At 35.1% G+C, this 20,497-nt stretch overlaps 1 protein-coding gene across 20 annotated transcripts in view; it reads right to left on the bottom strand.

Annotated features, from left to right (window-relative positions):
* Positions 1-20,497, bottom strand: part of CCDC141 (coiled-coil domain containing 141) — a 178,271-nt gene that overhangs the window by 96,947 nt on the left and 60,827 nt on the right. For all 20 annotated transcript variants that reach the window (XR_006736829.1, XR_006736828.1, XR_006736830.1 and 17 more), the window contains one exon: positions 11,524-11,640. Coding sequence is in view for 17 of the 20 variants with exons in the window: in XM_045559122.1 (XP_045415078.1) it covers positions 11,524-11,640 (117 nt within the window). In the remaining 3 variants the exon portion in view is untranslated. The remainder of the gene's footprint in view (positions 1-11,523; positions 11,641-20,497) is intronic.

Here is a 20,497-nt window from a genome sequence, read left to right as displayed (position 1 = left end):
CCCATCACCCAGAGAGTGCACATTATACCCATTAGGTATGATTTCACCCATCCCCTGCTCCCCCCTCCCTCCTGTTTGAATTCCATTGAGTTTACTTCCATCAGGTGCTTATCAGTTAGTTCCAATTTAATAGTGAGCACATGTGGTGTTTGTTTTTCCATTCTTGCAATACTTCACTTAGGTGAATGGTCTCCAGTTCCATCTAGATTGTTACAAAAGGTATTAATTCATTTTTTTTATGGCTGAGTAGAACTCCATGGCATACATATACCACATTTGATTGATCCATTCATGAATTTTGGGGCACTTGGGGAATTTTGATTCCACATCTTTGCAATTGTGAATTGTGCTGCAATAAACATTCTAGCATAAGTGTCTTTTTGATAAAATGACTTTTTTTCCTTTGGGTAAATACCCAGTATTGGGATTGCTGGATCAGTTGGTAGGGCTACTTTTAGTTCTTTGAGGAATCTCCATACTATTTTTCATAGCAGACTTTAATCTATACTACAGTAACCAAAACAGCATGGTACTGGCACAAAAATAGAGACATAGACCCATGGAACAGAGCAGAGAACCCAGGAGTAAAACCATCCCTGTATTGCCACCTGATCTTTGACAAAGTAGCAGGAATATACACTGGGGAAAAGGATCCCTATTCAATAAATGGTGCTGAGAAAATTAGATAAACACATGTAGAAGACTGAAACAGTATCCATATCTCTCACCACTCACAAAAATTAATTCAAGATGGCTTCAATTAATTTAATTCATGGTTTAAATCTAAGACATGAATTCTAGAAGAAAATGTTGGAAAAACTCTTCTAGATATCAGTCTAGACAAAGAATTTATGAAGAAGACCCCAAGAACAATCACAGCAACAACAAAAAATAAATAAATGGAACTTCATTAAACTAAAAAGCTTCCGCACAGCCAAAGAAACAATCAACAGAGCAAATAGACAAGCTACAGAATGGGAGAAAATATTTGCATGCTATACATCCTATAAAGGGCTAATAACCAGAATCTACAAAGAACTCAAGCAAATAATCAAGAAAAAAATCAAGCAACCCCACTAAAAAGTGGGCAAAAGACATGAACAGAAGTTTTTCAAAAGAAGATAGACTAATGGCCAACAAACATGAAAAAAAATGCCCAATGACACTAATGATCAGAGAAACGCAAATCAAAACCGCAATGATATATCACCTAACTCCCACGAGAATGGCTTTTATCAAAAAGTCCCAGAGCAATAGATGCTGGCATGGATGTGGAGAGAAAGGAACACTAACACACTGTTCATGGTTGAGAATTTAAAAGGGCATGAAGGTTTTGGACCAGCTTTGGGAAATGGGGTAGGGAATTAGCAGATGATAAATAAAGGAATTTGTAAGGCTAACTGATAATAAATAAATTACATTTTAAATAGAACCAACCAAAACAATCATGGTAATTTTCTCATCTTTCAGAATTAGGAAGAAACAGAGAAACTGGGTGATCAGATTAATTCACAACAGCCCCTGTGGCCCAGGCTGAGTAGCACAAGGACCTAGCCCAGGAAAAAAAAAGCAAAGGAGGCTATGATGACAGCAGTTTTGGGTGATGCCATAAAACAAAGTGTGGCAGCCACAGGAGTGGGAAGCTGGAGGGAGCTGAAAATAAAGGCCTTTGGAGTAGAAAAGTAAGGAAAACCAAGGCCAGGGCATTGAATAAGTCACCAAATCGATGCTAAAGTAGCACAGGAAGGTTGTAGGTGATTTAAGGTATGCCTGAGTTAAACCATAAGAAAATGCCTTCTCAGGTATCTACTTAAAGTAAACTTTATTTCACTATTATGATAGTAATATTATTATATTGCCATGCTTCATATTAATAGCATATTATACATATGTACTATAACATTATTATAATAATAGTAACTGTAAAAAGCCATGCTTCATGGGAATTTTTATTTAAAGGCTGAAAAATGTCCAAAAAAAAGAAGATGTATGTGGAAAAGTCAAAACTAAGAAAACTTTTTGTAAGCATTTAAACTTAACGAGCTGGTAAACAATCTGTAAGCAAAGTGACAGCAGGTAATTTTAAACATAGTGATCACAGAGTACAATATTCTTTATCGGCTTTCTTTACTCAGCCCCTTCTTAAATGCCCATAAATATTTCTGAGGGACTTTCTAAATTAAAATTTCCCTTGGAAATGAAAGCATATGTTTTACTAAGCTTTAAATTGATCTGCAAGTTCTGGCTAGAATAGCATTACTAGTGATAAAATCCCATCATTTTTGTGGACTTTCTCGATGCTTGCTGGCAAGTTCAATGCTATTTATATATATTTTGCATGTTAGCAATAAAATTGTTTCTAATTTATGTTCTGTGAAAAATGACATCTGCTTTTAATTGGGAAGTTCATTAAAAAATCAGACAAGTAAAACAAATTATTCACTAAAATGAAGACAGAGGAATTGAAATGCATTAATGCAGGTGTCTTACTGTTTGAAGAACTCACTTAATTTCTGCCTTGAGACATTTCTGATTCAGGCTCCACTTTATTTTTTAAATTAGATGAAACATTATAAGAGAAACAGACTCTGTGTCCTTTTATAGATTTTCTTTGTCATCATCAGATATGATGTGAGTTGATTTACTGAAGCACTATGTTTTATAGTGATTCTACAATTTTTTTCACATATCCTCAGTGAAGGAATTTGAGGATGTAATGAAAGTTCAAATAGCAGAATAGTCAGCTTCTTTATAGAGGTTAATATGTGCAAAAATGAGAAGGAAATTGTTCAACATTGCGTGTGAAACACATGGAAAATATTTGGATAACCTGGAAACTATGATATATAAACTCTGGATATTGCTACATACCTCTTGAACCACCTGAGAGACATACAAGTAGTTCCTTTTGTACTAAATATTTCATATAAGGGCTACTTCTGAGGGAATATTCCCATTTTTAGAAAGGAACTGTCAGAGAATTTAAATATTTGTCTTTCGATCTTCAATTACCTAAGTAATGTGCCTAGGAATAAATATAAACAGCAAAGGAAATTAAGTTTTAAGCTTAAACAGTCATGCTTACACCTTAAAAGACTCAGACATTTATCTAGATCTGTATCTTCTGAGTTCTAACAATGACCCAGTAATTTGAATCTATCACTTATATTCTTTCCTGCTGCAGTTCTTTCCTTCATACCCTTAGTTAACCAAAGGGTGGTCCAGAGACCAGCAGCACCAACATTACACTGGAACTGGTCAGAAATGCAGACACTAAGGCCCCACCCCAAACTTGATGAAGCAGAATCTGCCATTTAAAATCTCCAGGTAACTCATGAATGTACCGTTCACTCCATTGCCATACTCTAAGACAATATGTATTGCTGCCTCAGATAATGGGTGGTATATCTACACAGTTTGGTAACATGCAATCCTTAAAAAACATATTTATACTATGCATTAGAATGGGGAAATGCTTATGATATAACACTAATTGGAAAAATCACATTGCAAAACAATGCACGCACAATTTTACACAAACATATATATATATATATATATATATATATAGCATACACATAGACACATAATCACACACTTTTGGAATACTCATATGTATGTATATGCTTTATATTTCCTTTCCATTTCCATATACATCCACGTAATATGTGTGATTTTAATTATTTTCTTTTGTTTAGTCTTATGTATTTTCTATTTTTTCCAAAATGAGAAGATACAATGTAATCAAAAAAATGAAGTGATAAACAGTTGTTTAAAGAATCATTTTCTTATACTGGCTTTATTGATAATTATACATTTAAAATATTCAAATAAGCTTCCAAGAGATTCTACTTTACTTCCTTATCTCATATTTATAAATATTTTGTAACTTTAAACTTGACTTTTTCCTTTGAATAAAGTTTCTGTGGGACCTAAGCATTGGTATTTTTTAATGATCTCCACATAATATTATTTGAAGGAACTTGGGGCCAAGATCACAAATCCAATTTATGAAATCACTCAGCAACAACTGGAAAATATTTTCAATCACTTGGAAAATCGGATTAGATAATGAATAATGGAAGATGGTTTTAATCTTGAAGCTGAGGAATGTAAATGCTGCTATATTAAAACATTGAAGATGATGTTTCTATACACCATTTTCTGTTTGCTTTTCCCAGAATTCTAAAGATTATTGTTAATCAAGGACTTTACAAACAATATATGAAAGTCATCTATGAAAATTAAAGAGAACATGCACATGAAACACAAGGGAAAAACCTCAAGTCAGTGCCTCTTAAATTTTAGCGTGAATACAAATCTTCTTAGGGAATTTGTTAAAACACAGAGTTTGACTAAATAGGTTTGATAGGTAGAATTTGAGATTCTACATTTCCAACAACTCTCAGATGCTACTGCTGCTGTCTGGGAGTCACATCTTGAATAACAAGGCTGTAAGTTTCCTTTAAACCTTGAAGATAGAGTTTAATAACCTTTATCTCGAAAGAGATCATACCCTACCTAAAGTCATTCCCATTCTACATACAATAGTTTCTTAAGTGATTTTCCTGTTTTCAATCTCACTCTCTCCCATTATTATCACTCACATTGATTCCACGGTAATTTTTTAACATGCAACTCAGTTTAAGCTACTACTTTGCTTGGATGGTATCTCATTGCTCATCAGGTGTCAAATCCAAATGCTTACAAGGGGCCAGACAAATAATGTAAATGAATGAAGCAAGAGTGGGAGGGGGAGAGCTAATAAGGAATGGTGGAGACTGGGGCAAACTGGAGTACACATGCCTTTTCTAGAGGAAACAAGTATTGCTGGACTCTAGCCAAGAGTCACTATGTTTATGTGGGAAGGTAAGCCTGGTAAGCCTGATCTTCCAGTTGTTTAGAAGGAGCAGGAAATCTTGATTTCTTTTTTTGATAAAAACTCCAACATTCTAAGACTGACAGTACATTTTTAAAATGTATTTTTGTTTATATATATTCATGGGGTACAAGTGCAATTTTGCCACATTGATATACTGCATTGTGGTGAAGTCAGAGCCTTCAGTGCATCCATCACTGGAGCAACACATACTGTACCCACCAAGCAACCTCCCATCATCCCCTCCACCCCGCCACCCCTCTGAATCTTCATTGTCCATCATTGCACACTCTGCTTCCATATGTACATGTTATTACCTCCCACTTATAAGTGAGAACATGTGGTATTTGTGTTTCTGTGTCTGAGTTGTTTCATTGAAGACAATGGCCTCCAGTTTCATCCATGTTGTTGTAAAAGACATGATTCCATTCTTTTTCATGGCTGAATAGTATTCCATTATTTATTATTATATATACCACATTTTCTTTATCCAGTCCTCCACTGATGGGCACTTAGGTTGATTCCATATCTTTGCTATTGTGAGTAGTGCTGTGATAAGCATACAAGTGCAGGTATCTTCTTTATATACTGATTTATTTTGCTTTGGGTGGATACCCAGTAATGGAATTGCTGGATTGTTCTATTTTTAGTTCTTCAAGAAATCTCCATACTGTTTTCCATAGAAGTTGTACTAATTTACATTCTCACCAACAGTATATGCATTCTCTTTTTTCTGCACCTTCAACAACGATGTTTTTTGTCTTTTTAATAATATCCATTCTGATTGGTATAAGGCAGTATCTCATTGTTGTTTGAATTTTCATTTCTCTGATGATTAGTGATGTTGAACATTTTTTTTCATATGCTTGTTGGCCATTTGTTTATCTTCTTTTGAAAAATATTTATTCATGGCCTTATCCCACTTTTTAGTGGGGTTATTTGGGGATTTTTTTGCATTGTTTGAATTCCTTATAAATTCTGAATATTAGTCCCCTGTCTAATATATGGTTTTCATATATTTTATGCCATTCCACAGGTTGTCTGCTCACTCTGTTGATTATTTCTTTATTGTACATAACAAGCTTTGTAGTTTATTTAAGTCCCTTTTGTCTATTTTGTTTCTGTTGCTACTGTTTTGAGGTCTTAGTCGTGAATTCCTCACCTAGACAAATGTGCAGAAGTGTTTTTCCTAGGTTTTCCTACAATATTTTTATATTTAAGGTCTTACATTCAAGTCTTTAATCCATCTTAAGTTGATTTTGGTATATGGTGAGAGATGGGGATCCAGTTTCATTTTTCTGCATATGGCAATCCAATTTTCCCAGCACCATTTTTAAAAAGGGTGTCCTTTCCTCAATGTATGCTTTTTTTTTTTGACTTTGTCAAAGATCATTTGGCTGTAAGTATGTAGCTTTATTTCTAAGTTCTCTATTCTGTTCAACTTATCTGTCTATTTTTATGCCAGTATCATGCTATTTTGGTTACTTAGCCTCGTAGTATAAGCCTCCAGCTTTTTCCTCAAGATTGCTCTTGCTATTCAGGCTCTTTTTTGGTTCCATACAAACTTTAAAGTTGTTTTTTTCTAATTGTGCAACAAATGATGTTGGTATTTTGATAGGGATTGCATTGAACCTGTAGATTGCTTTGGGTATTATGGTCATTTTAACAATATTAATTCTTCAGATTCATAAGCATGTGATGTCTTTTCATTTGTTTGTGTCATCTTCGATTTTTTCCTTATAGAGATCTTTAACCTCCTTGGGTAAATATATTCCTATGTATTTTATATTTTTTGTAGCTATTTTAAATGGACTGCCTTCTTGATTTAGTTCTCAGACAGATCATTTTTGGTGTAGAGAAATGCTACTGATTTTTGTATACTGATTTTATATCCTGAAACCTTACTAAGTTCATTTATCAAATCTAAGAATTTTTTGTTGGAGTCTTTAGAGTTTTCTAGATATAATATTATATCATCAGTGAACAGGGATAATTTGACTTCCTCTTTTCCAAGTTAGATCCCTTTTATTTTTTTCTCTTGCCTGATTGCTCTGGCAAGGACTTCCAATACTACATTGAATAAGAGTGCTGAAAGTGGGGATCCTTGTCCGGTTCCAGTTCTTAGGGGCAATGCTTTCAACTTTTCCCCATTAAGTATGATGTTGGCTGTATGCAGCCTTTATTGTTTTAAGGTGTATTCCTTCTATGCCTAGTTTATTGAGGATTTTTATCATGAAGGGATACTGAATTTTGCTGAATGCTTTTTCTGTGTCTATTGACATGATCATATAGTTTTTGTCCTTAATTCTGTTTTGTGATGTATTACATTTATTGATTTGCATATGTTGAAACATTCTTGCATCCCTGATATAAAACCCACTTGAGAATGGTGATTTATCCTTTTGATGTGCTATTGGATATGATTTTCTAGTATTTTGTTGAGGATTTTTACATCTATGTTCATTAGAGATATTGGTCTGTAGTTTTCTTTTTGTGTTGTGTCCTTATCTAGTTTGGACATAAGGGTGATACCGGCCTTGTAGAATGAGTTAGGGAGAATTTCTTCCTCCTCAATTTTTTTGAACAGTTTTGGGAAAATTGATATTAGTTCTTTATACGTTTGGTAGAATTCAGTTGTGAATCCTCTGGCCTTGGGCTTTTTTTTGTTGGGAGATTTTTTATTATTGATTTAATACCACTACTTGTTATTGGTCTGATGAGGAGTTCTATTTCTTCCTAGTTTAGGATTGACAATAATTTTTTTAAAAAAGCCTCATGCCCACAAAGGACTACATAGAACCTCTGGAAATGAGATATAGACCAGTATTTTTCCAATGCCCCTCAGGTGACTCTAATGTGAAGCCTGAGTCGAGAAGCCCTAGTCCAAACACTCCCCTATAGCACCAACTACAAAGGACCAGAACTGAACCCAAAGGTTGAATCTATAGAAGTACAGGTTGGTTCCTGAAGACAGTTCTTCTATAAACATTATTTCTGATGTGTAATAAAATTAATGATTATGCCTCCTCAGAGGAGTTAATAAGCAAGTATTTGTTTATATATTGTTTTAATACATCCTACAACTAATTCTGGGCTTCAAAGGTTGAATTGAAGCCTTGAGGCATCAAGTTTATGTATAATACAATTTAAGAGTATTTAAGATTCTTAACCAAAGGATGATTTATAATCATATATGTCTGCTATTTCTTTATCTGTTACATATATAAAATAAAAATAATTTTTCATATTCAATAAAGTATAATTTTAAACAATTACCCATAGTCAAAGGTTGTATTAAAAAAAAACTTTTAGTTCAATCATTTCAACACATTCTGAATCAAGTATCACATGTAGTAAGAGTTTTGAAAGTTTTGTACTTATTCCAGTAAGAAATGATAGAGACATTTTCAAAGTTTATTTAGAAAGAACTTACTGAATAGACTAACAAGCCATGCACACCAGCTCCCTGCTGTTCAATTTAACTGTGGGTAGCTGAAACACCTGCTTTCTCTGTGTTACCAGATTATTTATTTGAGTTTCACTAATAAGTCCCCAGCTTGAAGCCTTGTTTCTATGTTAAATCTTCTTTGAAAGGAATGTTCCCTATTCCTCTCCTCATACCCACACCCAAACAAAAGTCTAAAATGTAATATACTGCTTACTATGTAAGGACATACAAAATTGGATTTCTTCTCTAAGAAGAAGAAATGAGATTGTTGAAAAACCACTGATGAAAACTATTTGAAAGTTTACATCATAGATGGGAAAGAAAACATTTTGAAACACACTACCAAAATGTGGTGCTTTCACAAACATTTTCTAATTGAATTTTCAAGGCTTCTCCTTACAGGTGAGGAAAGTGAGGCTCAGAGAGATCAAGTGTACCCACGTTTACATAGTGAGTGACATAGGGATCTGATCCTATTTTCCTCCATGTAAGCACAACCCATTATAGCATTACAGTTAACTTCCAGGTATTGCGTTGCTCCCAGAACATTAATGCACTGGACAGGCCAAAAATTTAATATATGAATAATATATACATAAAGAAAGCCATTAGACTTGTCTGGAATATAATGATGTTTATCAGGAATTAGAACCCTTTTTACAATCTTTGCTTGGATATTCATATTGCTTAAATAATAAAATATGTAATACTATAATTTGATTTCATCCATATAATAGAATATTTTTCAGCTAAAGGACATTAAGTTACATTAGGAAATACTTATGATAAACTTTTAAATGGGGAAAAATCATGACTAATGCTGTGTGTTTCTAGGGTGTATGTGAAAAGACTGAAAGGGAATGTGCAAAATATTAATAATGATTATCTTTGGGTTGAAGGATTGGCAAATATTTTCCTTATAGTTTTGAAATTTTATATCATGCACTTTATATAATAAAATTTGTTATTAAAAATTTATTTCTACTCAACAATAAGAAAGCAAACAACCTGATTAAAAAATGAGCCAAAGACTAACAGACATGTCACTAAAGAAGATATTTAGGCAAATAAGCATGTAAAAGATGTTCCACATCATATATAATTAGGGAAACACAAATTATAACAACAAGATGCCACCACACAACTATTAGAATGACCAAAATCCAGAACACTGACAAAGCCAAATGCAGGCAATAATGTGGAACAACAGGAAATCCCATTCATTGCTAGTGGAGATGCAAAATGGTAGAGCCACTCTGGAAGACAATCTGTGATTTCTAACAAAACTAAATACACTCTTACCATACAATCCAGCAATCATTCTCCTTGATATTTACCCAAATGAACTGAAAACTTATGCCCGCACAGAAACTTGCACATGAATATTTATGACAACTTTATTCATAATCGTCAAAATTTGGAAGCAACCAAGGTATCTTCAGTAGATGAAAGGATAAATAAACTGTGATACATCCAGACAATGAAATATTATTTAACTCTAAACAGAAATGAACTATCAAGCCATGAAAAGACACAGAGGAAACTTAAAGGCATATTATGAAGTGAAAAATGCCAATCTGAAAAGGTTCCATACTGTATGATTCTAAGTATATGACATTGTGGAAAAGGCAAAACTATGGAGACAGTGAAAAGATCAGTGGTTGCCAGGGGTTGGGGAAGAAGCAATGAGTAGGCAGAGCACAGAGGGTTCTCAGGGCCATGAAAACAGTCTTATGATTCTATGATGATGGATGCATGTCATTATACATTTATCCAAACCCACAGAATGTACAATACCAAGAGTGAACCCTCATGTAAACTATAGACTTTGGGTGATAATGATGTGTCAGTATAGGTCCATCAATTGTAACAGATGTACCACTCTTGTAGGGCATGTTAATAGCTTTTAACTTCCTAAACATACAAACCAAATGCTGAAAAATTTTAAAGAACCCGAAAAATGATCAGTCATTATCAGTCAACAGTCTTCTGTAACTGCACCTTTTATCAAGCAAATATTCACACCAAACACTTAGAATACCTACAATACACCACAGTGTTCAAACAGAAGCAAGAAACTAACTAAAACAAAACAGTGTTATGATCCCGATGAGGAGATTTAAGCCTAAATAAATGCAATCTACTTCCTTCACCCCTACCCACTAACTCCTGTCCTTTCAGATATGTGTGTACTGTCTTCCCTATTTTCAATCATTGTCTAGTAGCATTGGCCCATTGTTTTCCAGAGCTTTATAACTTAGCTCTACCTACAAATATCAACCACCCAAGATATTAATAATATAAATTTTTCTAAATCTTATAGTAATTATTCACTGTTTCCACTCAATCTGCTATGACAGACATTTGTTTTCTTGCAGATCAGTATGGAGCACCTGAAAAACTTTTGGAAAGTACTTATAGACCACCCCACCCCCCACAAGTATAAATGCATAGATCTCCAAATAACGAGACACAATGGGGAGAGGAGAAACTGCCACATGGCTGCCTTGCTCATTTTGCTTTTAGCACTTCATGGTTCCATTTTTGCACATTCCATACACCTACAAGGGGTTGCCTGGCTGGCAGCTGTTACCTATTGCAAAACTGAGATATTTGAAGCAAGTTAAGGAACTAGGGAAACGTAAATGGGAAGAGCAATCAAACTATACCTGGAAATCATAAAAGTGATAGTGTAGCGAGCCCTCAGTGTAGAAATAATTTTTTTTAGAAAGCTAATAAAGTGTAATGTTTAAGAGCTTAAGCCCCGGAATTAGACAAAACCTAGAATTGAATTTCAACTCTGCCACTAACAAGACCTATTACATGGATCAAGTTACTTTGAATTTCTAAGCCTCTGTGATTGATCCACAAAATGGGGAAAATAATATCTACCCTTTAAGGGTTTGTGATAATTTAGATAATGCCTCTCACATATCTTAGTACGGTGCCCAGTAAATAGTAACTACTCAAAAAAATATAGTTATTGTTGTAGAAGCCATTGTTTTGTTTATTATTATTCTAGAAGCTCAATCAATGCACAGTGGTATTTGCTAATGTTATCAGGATCTTTATTGTGTAAATAGTAGATTATTCAAAAAGTGTTTTTTAGTTCTCCTCTAATTACCCACAGAAGCATATTCAAGAAAAGTTCATGCATTTTTCAATTACATCTTAATGTGTCTAATATGTCTCTTACCTTTGCTTTTATTATCAGTTCCTCATGCTTACGAATTAGCTCCTCGTTGTCTGAAAGAGATGAACCTAGACTTTGCTCCTGTAAATCTCTGATGGTTTTCTGAAACCAGCAAGTAACCTAGGTAGGAAGTAATAAAGAAAGATCAAAATTCAAATAATCAGAAGAAGTGAGTAAAAATTCAGAAATAATTTCTCAACCTTTCAAAACTAAAAATGAATTTCTCTTTATATAAACTATATTAACATGATCAAGTTTTTTATTTTTCTTCATTTCAACCTTTTCATGCTTAAGAGAAAAACACAAAATAATTCCAGAAAAGCATGAAAATGACTTGTCAGTTCAGTAGATTACATGGCGTGAAGAATTCAAAACCTCCTAGCAAAGAACCAAAATAGATTCCCATACAGTCCATAAATCATGCATTCTTTTAAAATATGAATTCTTTCCTGAATACAAATATGAATCTGAGTATAGTTACATAAACCCATATGAAGATATTAAACAGCATATGTAGAATTATATTTTTGCTATGAAAAAGACAACAAAAATATTTAGTTTGCTACAATTGCTGGAAATCTACATCCAGAAAATGTAGAAGGGTTATTAAAATTCCATTGACATTACAAGTGGCTAAGAGTGTGACTGACATTCATGTAGACTTGGTTTACAATACATGCCATATACAATGCTAAAACAACAAATAGCAGAGAACTGGAAAGAAGCTCATCCATTTTAAAATGATGCCATAACTTGACATGGGACCCCTGGATGCAGATTCGTTATCCCAATTAAAGGAGACTTGGATTTTTACTCTCAGATCCTATGGAGAGTTACCCATATGATCTCACGATAGCCACTGATTCTTAAGAGGCTGCTACAAGCTAGACAGTTGCCTAGTTGATTTGGAGGCCACATCTCTATTTCACAGTTTTATAGTAGGTGTGATATCATCATTGCTGAGAAGAGGTAACTGAGTTTTTGAGAGGTTAAGCAGCTTATCCAGGGCTGTGTAGTAAGTAGCTGAGACAGGAATTGTCCACAAGTCTACAAGATCTCAAAGTCCATGTTCTTTCCTCTATTCCCTGCTTCCCCTCTTGAGTAACCTAAAGTCTCACAGTCATCAGAGGGATGACATCAAGCCTGAAAGATGAATACTGGCAGCCATTCAAAATAATGGGCCATATCCCAAGCCCCATACTATGTTTTTCTCTAGCCAGGTTGTCTTGCCTGCAACAGCCTCAAGATGGCCAAGGAGAAAGCTAGGTTAGGTCTGAAGTTTCCCACAATAAATGTGCACACACCACATACGTATGTCAGAGTTAGAGGCTCACCTAGAATCAGACACCCTAGGACAATCATAGATCCACTATCACAAAGCTGACTATGAGATCAAAAGGTCTGCACCAACTTTTAGCATTTTCTAGCATGGAGAATAGGCAGTAATATAGGGGCCGAAACAATTTCCCCAGCTCTCTGCTGATTGGAAATCTTTGATAACCAGCATTTTAGCCCATTGTGCATGCAAAGAAAAGAATATTGGTGACCCTATAGCAGTTTTCATGTGAAGTACACCTCATTTTCTTCAGAATATTTGGTAATCTATGCATAATATATACACTATCTAGCCAGTCCCCATGTTTAAAGTGTTATGCTGATGTATTTACAATTACTTGAAGACAGTCTTTTTTTCTGATATCCCAGTTAGAACCAGAGGATATGTACAATGTGTACATTAGAACACAGAGGGTATTTTATCAAGAGCTATACAATTTATTATTTTATTTTATAAAACAAAATAATTTTTCACAAAAATGCAGTCAGCCTTATAAAAACTCAACTAGAGGAATGATGTGAGGGTTTCCTCAAAGTAAAGTATATCATGAATATAACTAACCTTCAGAGATATTTATTTTATTAAGTAGTGGGAGTGAGTTTTACTTATTCTTAGCTAAAGTGGGAGGGACCTAGAAATTTCAAGAATGCTTTAATGGGGACAGTTAATATAGAATCTGAGTGGATGAAAAATGGGTACAAACAGGTGTTCACTAATCTTTAAAAACAGGTGAGAAGCTTGAACCCTCAGATAATCCTATTAAACTTTGTGAGTCACAGACTTGTCATCTAACACATGCCAACAGTGATGAAAGTCAGGAAAGAGTGAGTTGTTTTGATTTTTAAACAGTATCTACTCACCTCATCCCTAGATTTGGCAAGTACTAGCTCAACTCCTAAAGGATACTATTCCTGTAAGGCAGTACTATTCCCTTTAAGAGAAGGTAGTTAGGGAACTATGGTAATGTTCAATATACCCTGTTCGCATACCTGCCTGTTAAAGCATGCTATCTTTCTACAGCTACACATTCTTACTACCAGATGTACTCTGAAAAGAAATATAAAAACAAGTTGGCACAAAACTCAGAAGTAAGTAGATCATCATGAGTGTGTTGTATCTCATTACGAGGTATTCACACACATGAGCAGCCTCTTAGATCACATTTGCCATGTGTGCTGTGGGGTACACAAAATAGCCTCTGAGTCCTTCTGATGCTAAAATAAGACACCCTAAATAACCAAGCGCATGTCAGCCATAATGTTCTGCCACCCAGTAAATCAGTCATTGTGTCCTTCGAGTAGCCACCGCAGACAGCTGCACAGATATTCCAAGTGTACTTTTTATAAGCTTTTAAATTATATCAGCTGCTGCCCAAAAGCCTGAGTGGTAAGTACAGTAAATGATGCATCAAGACATTTCTGTAGAATGTGGTCCCTGCAAAAGTATGAAGACATGAGCCACAGGTTGAGGGGATGAGGAAAGGAAGGAAGAACAAAAAGCATTCAAAGTATGCACTGGAAATTGGTTCTGGGCAATGAGGCAGATTAAAGCGGAAAATTAGAAGACTTCTGCTCTCTCTTCCCAGTTTCTACCTTCCAGCCTGACCGAAGCAACGTGTTCATGGTCATACCATGGATTTGGCATGACATGCTAGGTACTCGGTGCCCAGAGGAGGTGGAACTAAGGCACAGAAGGAGTGAGGCAGATCTTTTTGCTGGCGGAGGGGGAGGGCGGGAAGTAGCACCTTTCATAGAGTGACAAGTTAGAGAGAAAGGAAGCTCAGCAAAGAAGGAGTAATCCGGGATGTTCAGTGAACACTAAGAGCTGCCTTGAAAGTTAAAAAGGAATGATAGGAAAACTTGCACCACAAATGGTGCAGGCCCACTCTGTTCTATGTGGTAGCCACTAACTACACACGGCTATCTAGTACTTGGAATGCGACTAGTCCAAACTGAGGCATGCTCTATGTGTAAAATACAGTGCAGATTTCACTGACTTGGTATAAAAATAATGAAAATATCTCGTTAAGAATGTTAGTATTGATTACCTATTAAAATAATATTTTCGATGTGTTGGGTTAAATAAAAAATATTATTGCTTTTCACTTTTAAGTGGCTTTTTACTTTTTAAATATTTCTTTTTTACTTTTTTAATGTGGCTACTAGAAAATTCAAAATCGCATATGTGAGTTGCATTATATTATTACTGTGTAGTTCTGCAATTCAAGGGTATTCAGAGTATTTTTATTTGTTAAATGTGGATTTCAGGGCTGAGTTTTAACTAAGGGGAGTTTAAAATAGTGGAGTCAGGAGACCCGTGGAATGAGATACCAGTTAGTAAGTATTTATGGGTCACTGAGTAGGGGGGTGAGGAAATGGAACTAATGACACTTTGAAGAAGTGTATTGGCTTAATTTATTGGCTGAGTAAATGATGATGGCTTCAGGGAAAGCAGAGGTAACAAAGGGGCTTCTCCCCACCTTTTTTTTTCCTCTTTGATTAGATGAGACTTAAGCATTTTTTGGCAGACATAGGGAACTGAAGATGCAGGGAGAAGAGGTGATACAGGAATGTACCAGAAAATGGGAAGGTTGGAAGAGAGAACTATTGAAAGTATTTAGTCTTGGACAAGGAAAAACTAGTTTTTGCTTGTTGGACATCCTGCCTTAATTTCACACAACCAATGCGTGGAAAGCCCCACAGGTGGGGCCAGAAATGCCATCAGAATTTATGCTTTTCTATCCAATATTTTTATTTCTCATCATATCCATCTGCAGAAACAAAGGATTCTGGAGAAGTGGCTCTTATTAGGCTATGATTATGAACATTTTCAAAATGAAGACCAAAATGCAGGGCTGTGGTTATAGAACCTAATCCTAACATGGAAATAGGTGCTGTGTACAATCACACAGTGGGTGAGACAATGGAAATATTGCGTTAGAGAGGACAACGGATGTGTGGGAGGGGCCTGAGAGGAGGCGGCCAGCTGTGGACAGAGGTGACAATAGGCACACACTGAGAATTCCTGTTCCCAAACAATATGTGACAAAGACAAGACTGAGAGACGGGGAACACAAGCAGTAGAAAATGTTCTGTGATGGTCAAGGACAAATAAGTCAGGTAGCAAGAAGGTGAACTGCTGCCCCAGCCAAAAGCCATGCATCAGAATGCCATAAGCCACTGCAGTTTCTTTTTCTACAATTTGTTCTACAATCTGAGATTGGATCTTGTTTTTTCACCTTTATTTAAAGATATGCTGTAGAAGGCAAGCTAGCAATAAGCAATTCAAACCACCTTAACAGAAATGCTTAAGGGTAGATGAAAATCGCAACAAATTACTTTCATTTTCTTTTCCAGGTGCACAATAGCTCTTGCTGAACAACTAGTTTCTATTAGAGACAAAAAACTGATAAAGGAGGAAAAAAGACATCAGTTATTTATCTTCTTTAACCCAAGACTTTTTGACAGACTCTCTTCCAATTACCAAAACACACATATACAGAGATGTTTTCAATTATAGTTGATGGCCACAGGTGACAGTTCTATTGTCTACTTTGATATTGAAGGCATGCTTCCACAAGATTTTTGTTTTTGTTTTGTTTTCTTTTATACAGTAGGGAAACCAGTTGTCTTTATTTTGTATCAGGCAATATAGTCAAATGTGCTCCGTACTTAACTAAGAAATAATCAGACTTCAAATATCCATTGGATCCATTAGGTGATAATGTATATCAGAAAAGACTCTAAAGCCATGTTGCTGATGTTTGTATTAATACCTGAGGACTTGAGTAGAGGAAGAAAGAATAATTACTACTAAACACATGGATTGAGTTTCTATTTTTGGATGTATTCTGGAACTGATCTAGTTATTGGCCTGTTATTATTTGGACTTAGTCTCAGAGACTCTAGGAAGACAATGTTCACAGTTTTCTTTTGTATTATTTGGGAGCCCTTTGTGAATTACTGGAGTCAACTGGAAGGTCTTAGTGTCTCCTCCACAAATTTTCGAATCCCAGGATTCTCTGTCAGGGGGCAGTAGGAAAGCTAACGTACATTGTCATGAGACAAAATTTGTTACTTTATAAACAGCTTCACATATAATCTTTCTCCTTGTCTAGTATTATAATTTCATGTGGTTAATTTTTGTGACTTATGTTAACACACACTTTCTCTTTTCATATCTACATTTCAAGAAAAATAGTATAAGGACTTCCATTTCCAACATTGCTGTCAACTCTCATTTGTGTTTAGGTAGACTCTTTACTTCCAACTACTTAATGGCAGAAAGCTGTATAGTCTAATGGATAAAATCAGTACAGTGGAAGTCTCTGGACCTAAATTTTATTTTCAGCATTACCTCTGACTCATTGGGGGCAATTCCCCCAGCAGTGGGAGGAAGTCATTTTTTCAAGAAAAGAAACAGAGTTCCACCCAGTGTCTTGGCAATGTGCAACCCTGATTGTTGGACAAAATAAATCAGAAACTATCATATTGACAGGATAAATGACTGCTAAATTTTAAAGGATGTTTTAATTCTTTTAAAGTATGCCATTTATTTTGCTTGCTTATGAATCTCCTTATAAAACGCATTAAAATTAATTGGGCCTTTTGGCTAGTCTTTGGGGACCATGAGAATGAGGGAATAATAGAGAATGAGTCCCACTCCTGGCCAGCTTGGGATGGTAGCAGTGCTGAGGAGAAAAGGAAATCTGACAATCTCCAACACCAGGGGCAGGGAAGAAGAAAAAGAGCTCAGAGAGGTGGAAGGATATATACAGGTAGCCCCAGGACTTAGTAGATGCCTCAGGCAGCAACAGCTAATTTGTCACACAATGAATGTGAGTGCTGGGAGCAATGCAGACCCTTCTCAGGGAGCATGCGTGAGTGTGCACACACACGCACACACACGCACACACACACACACACACACACACACACACACATATCGCTTCTGAGAATGAATTTGCTCACAGAATGTGTCCCACATCTCTCTTACCAACTGGGGGCTTAAGTAATCAAAACACTGTTAAACCATCAGTTCATTTGAACAGTATACAGAAGTGTCAAACCAAATTCAATGAAAATGTGATCAACTATAACAAGTATAAATGAGCTAAAGAAATAGTTAAAGGATAGAAGAGGGGAAAATTGATTTTTAACTTGATCTTGCAGATAAAGCTGACCTTTTGAATAAAGGAAGCTGGATACCAAGCCATGAAATGACATTTATGCCCCCTCACAACATTTTAGAAAGCTAAGATTATTTAGTGGTTTAAAGGATTGGTGTGGGATCCGACCAATATGTAAGATTTTGTATGCCAGTGATTATTCAGTAAAGCTTAGAAAGTAACCACCAAAATATGTGGTGGACATTTATTTGAACATTATTGGAGCCAAGCTGTGCTCTAAGCATTTTAAAATATATAATCTTATTTATTTTGATAACAAATGTATAGGCAGATATTATTATTATCCTCATTTTACAAAACGGGAAACTGAGGCACCAAGGCTAAGTAACTGACCCAAAGTCACACAGCTAATAAATTGATACTTATGCCATCTGCACCAGAGTCCCTGTTATTACCATTGGCCTACAATGCCATTGAAAGCAACAGTGATCAGCACGCATTCCAATTAGGAGAGGTTTCTATTACTTTCAAAATCACATGCTTCTTCTATAAACACTTTAAAACATTTTACATTTGCTGCTGGAATCCCTTAAAGAGAATTGTAGAGATAGCCTAGAGCCTGTGTGCTAAAATGAAATTCTGTGATAAATTTTAATCTACAACTCAGTAGATGTCATTTGCATTTGTTACTGGACCAAACTATTGAATACCAGTATCACCACGATAATTCACCTCTTATTTTGGTCTTATACCAATGTTTGAAAGCTACATTCAAAGAAAGATTTTTTTTTCTAAACCTTTACCACTTTGTATGTTTTCTCATATTAATTTAAGCAGATCAAACATCCAAGCTGTAAATCCTAGTTAGAAGGTGGTGTTATATACAAAAAAATACACCATTTTATAGATGACTACCAGGCACGAGACTGGTGCCCAGAGGCTGTGCTTATATATGTCATCTCTGATATCATTTTAGTTGCCTATTGCCAAGGAATATACTGAGTGATTATGATATACATCGTACCCAAATTATAAAACCACAAAACCTTCCAAATGTGAATTCTATTATCTTCCCCTCCACCCCAAAGATGTGTATCTTATATGTGATCTGGGTAGTAAAAAGAGATTGTCCGCCCTCATGTCTGAATTCTCCTAGACATCCTTGACACTGTCTTGTATAAAGAAACCATGAATAACTTAGTTTTAATATATTTGTTTGTCTCACTTGTGCCTGATTGGAGCAATTGAGAAAAATTACATTCATAAATCTTCTTGCCAAGATAATTAATTATGCACGAAATACTCCAAGCTGCTTCTGATTTTCATTAATGAAGCAGATTATCTGCAAAATAAGATGCTGCTAGAGCTGAAAAGAAAGGTCAGCTGCTCATCTTTAAATGTAAACCGAGTGTACATTTTTACATCTGAAAAACAATGATAAAGAAAGAACATGCTATGATTATGTTTATGAGACTATCGCATCCCAATTGAGAAAGAAAAGTATGTGGCTTTTATTTATTCTTTTTCTGCATTTGATGGGAATCTTAAGTCACCATCATGCTGGTCACTTGATTTCCTTTCCAAAGGAGAATTAGCTGAAATATTATAGATCAAAAGCATCAGGCCATAAGCACTTAGAAATAGAGAAGCACTAAATGTATCTTTTAAGTGATCCTTATGAGAGAAGACACATCACATATTCAGACATCCACATTATTATTCATCAGTAATCTTTGTTATAATTCTCCACTTAATTTCCTTTTTTCTTAAGTGCTTAACATGATTGACAAAGCTGATATTTTATTAAGTAAAGTTTGGCAGCTCCTATGTTTCCTTAAAGTAAGTACAGAACTGACAAAAAATCTTTGCCCTCCAATAGAACGTCATTCCACAATGTTCTAGGATTGTCAGGTAGATCATCCAGTTACATGATCATCATAAAACCCAAATTACTGAGTCACACTCAGTGTGATGTCCCTTCTTCACTATCGTAGCATCAATGAAACTTTTGAATAGAACATTCAGAAAAACTTAAGAACTCAGGTAAGATAATTTATGTTTATGCCTACCTGGATTTTAAAATATTTCCTTGTTCACATAACTATCAACACAGTAAGTACTAATTATTGTTTACAATATTAAGAAATTGAAGAGATTCTAATTCCTCATGAAGATACTGTTTAAATTGTGTTATATTCACATAGCAGAATACTATATTATACCCATTAATTACTTATTCTCCTTGTGACACAAGAATATGTCTATGATTTGTTCCATTTAATAAAGACCAGGTTATAATACAGGAAATATAGGTTAATTTCATTAGTTTTTGTTTGTTTATTTAGTTTTTTCTTTAGTAAATGTGGGTGTGCCTGTGTCTCATGCTTGTGTAAGTCTAGAAGGTGGCAGTATGCCAGAATGCTAATACCAATCATCCGCATGGACAGTGGTCTCTATATTTCTAACAAATGAGCATTATAAAGTCACAAGCAGGAAAAAATACTACTTTTTGT

This window comes from Lemur catta, chromosome 8 (assembly GCF_020740605.2).
Source record: "Lemur catta isolate mLemCat1 chromosome 8, mLemCat1.pri, whole genome shotgun sequence".
In the NCBI taxonomy this organism is placed as follows: Eukaryota; Metazoa; Chordata; class Mammalia; order Primates; family Lemuridae; genus Lemur; species Lemur catta.
The sequence above is the reverse complement of the archived record's forward strand: the minus strand, read 5'-3'. Positions and strand labels throughout refer to the sequence as shown.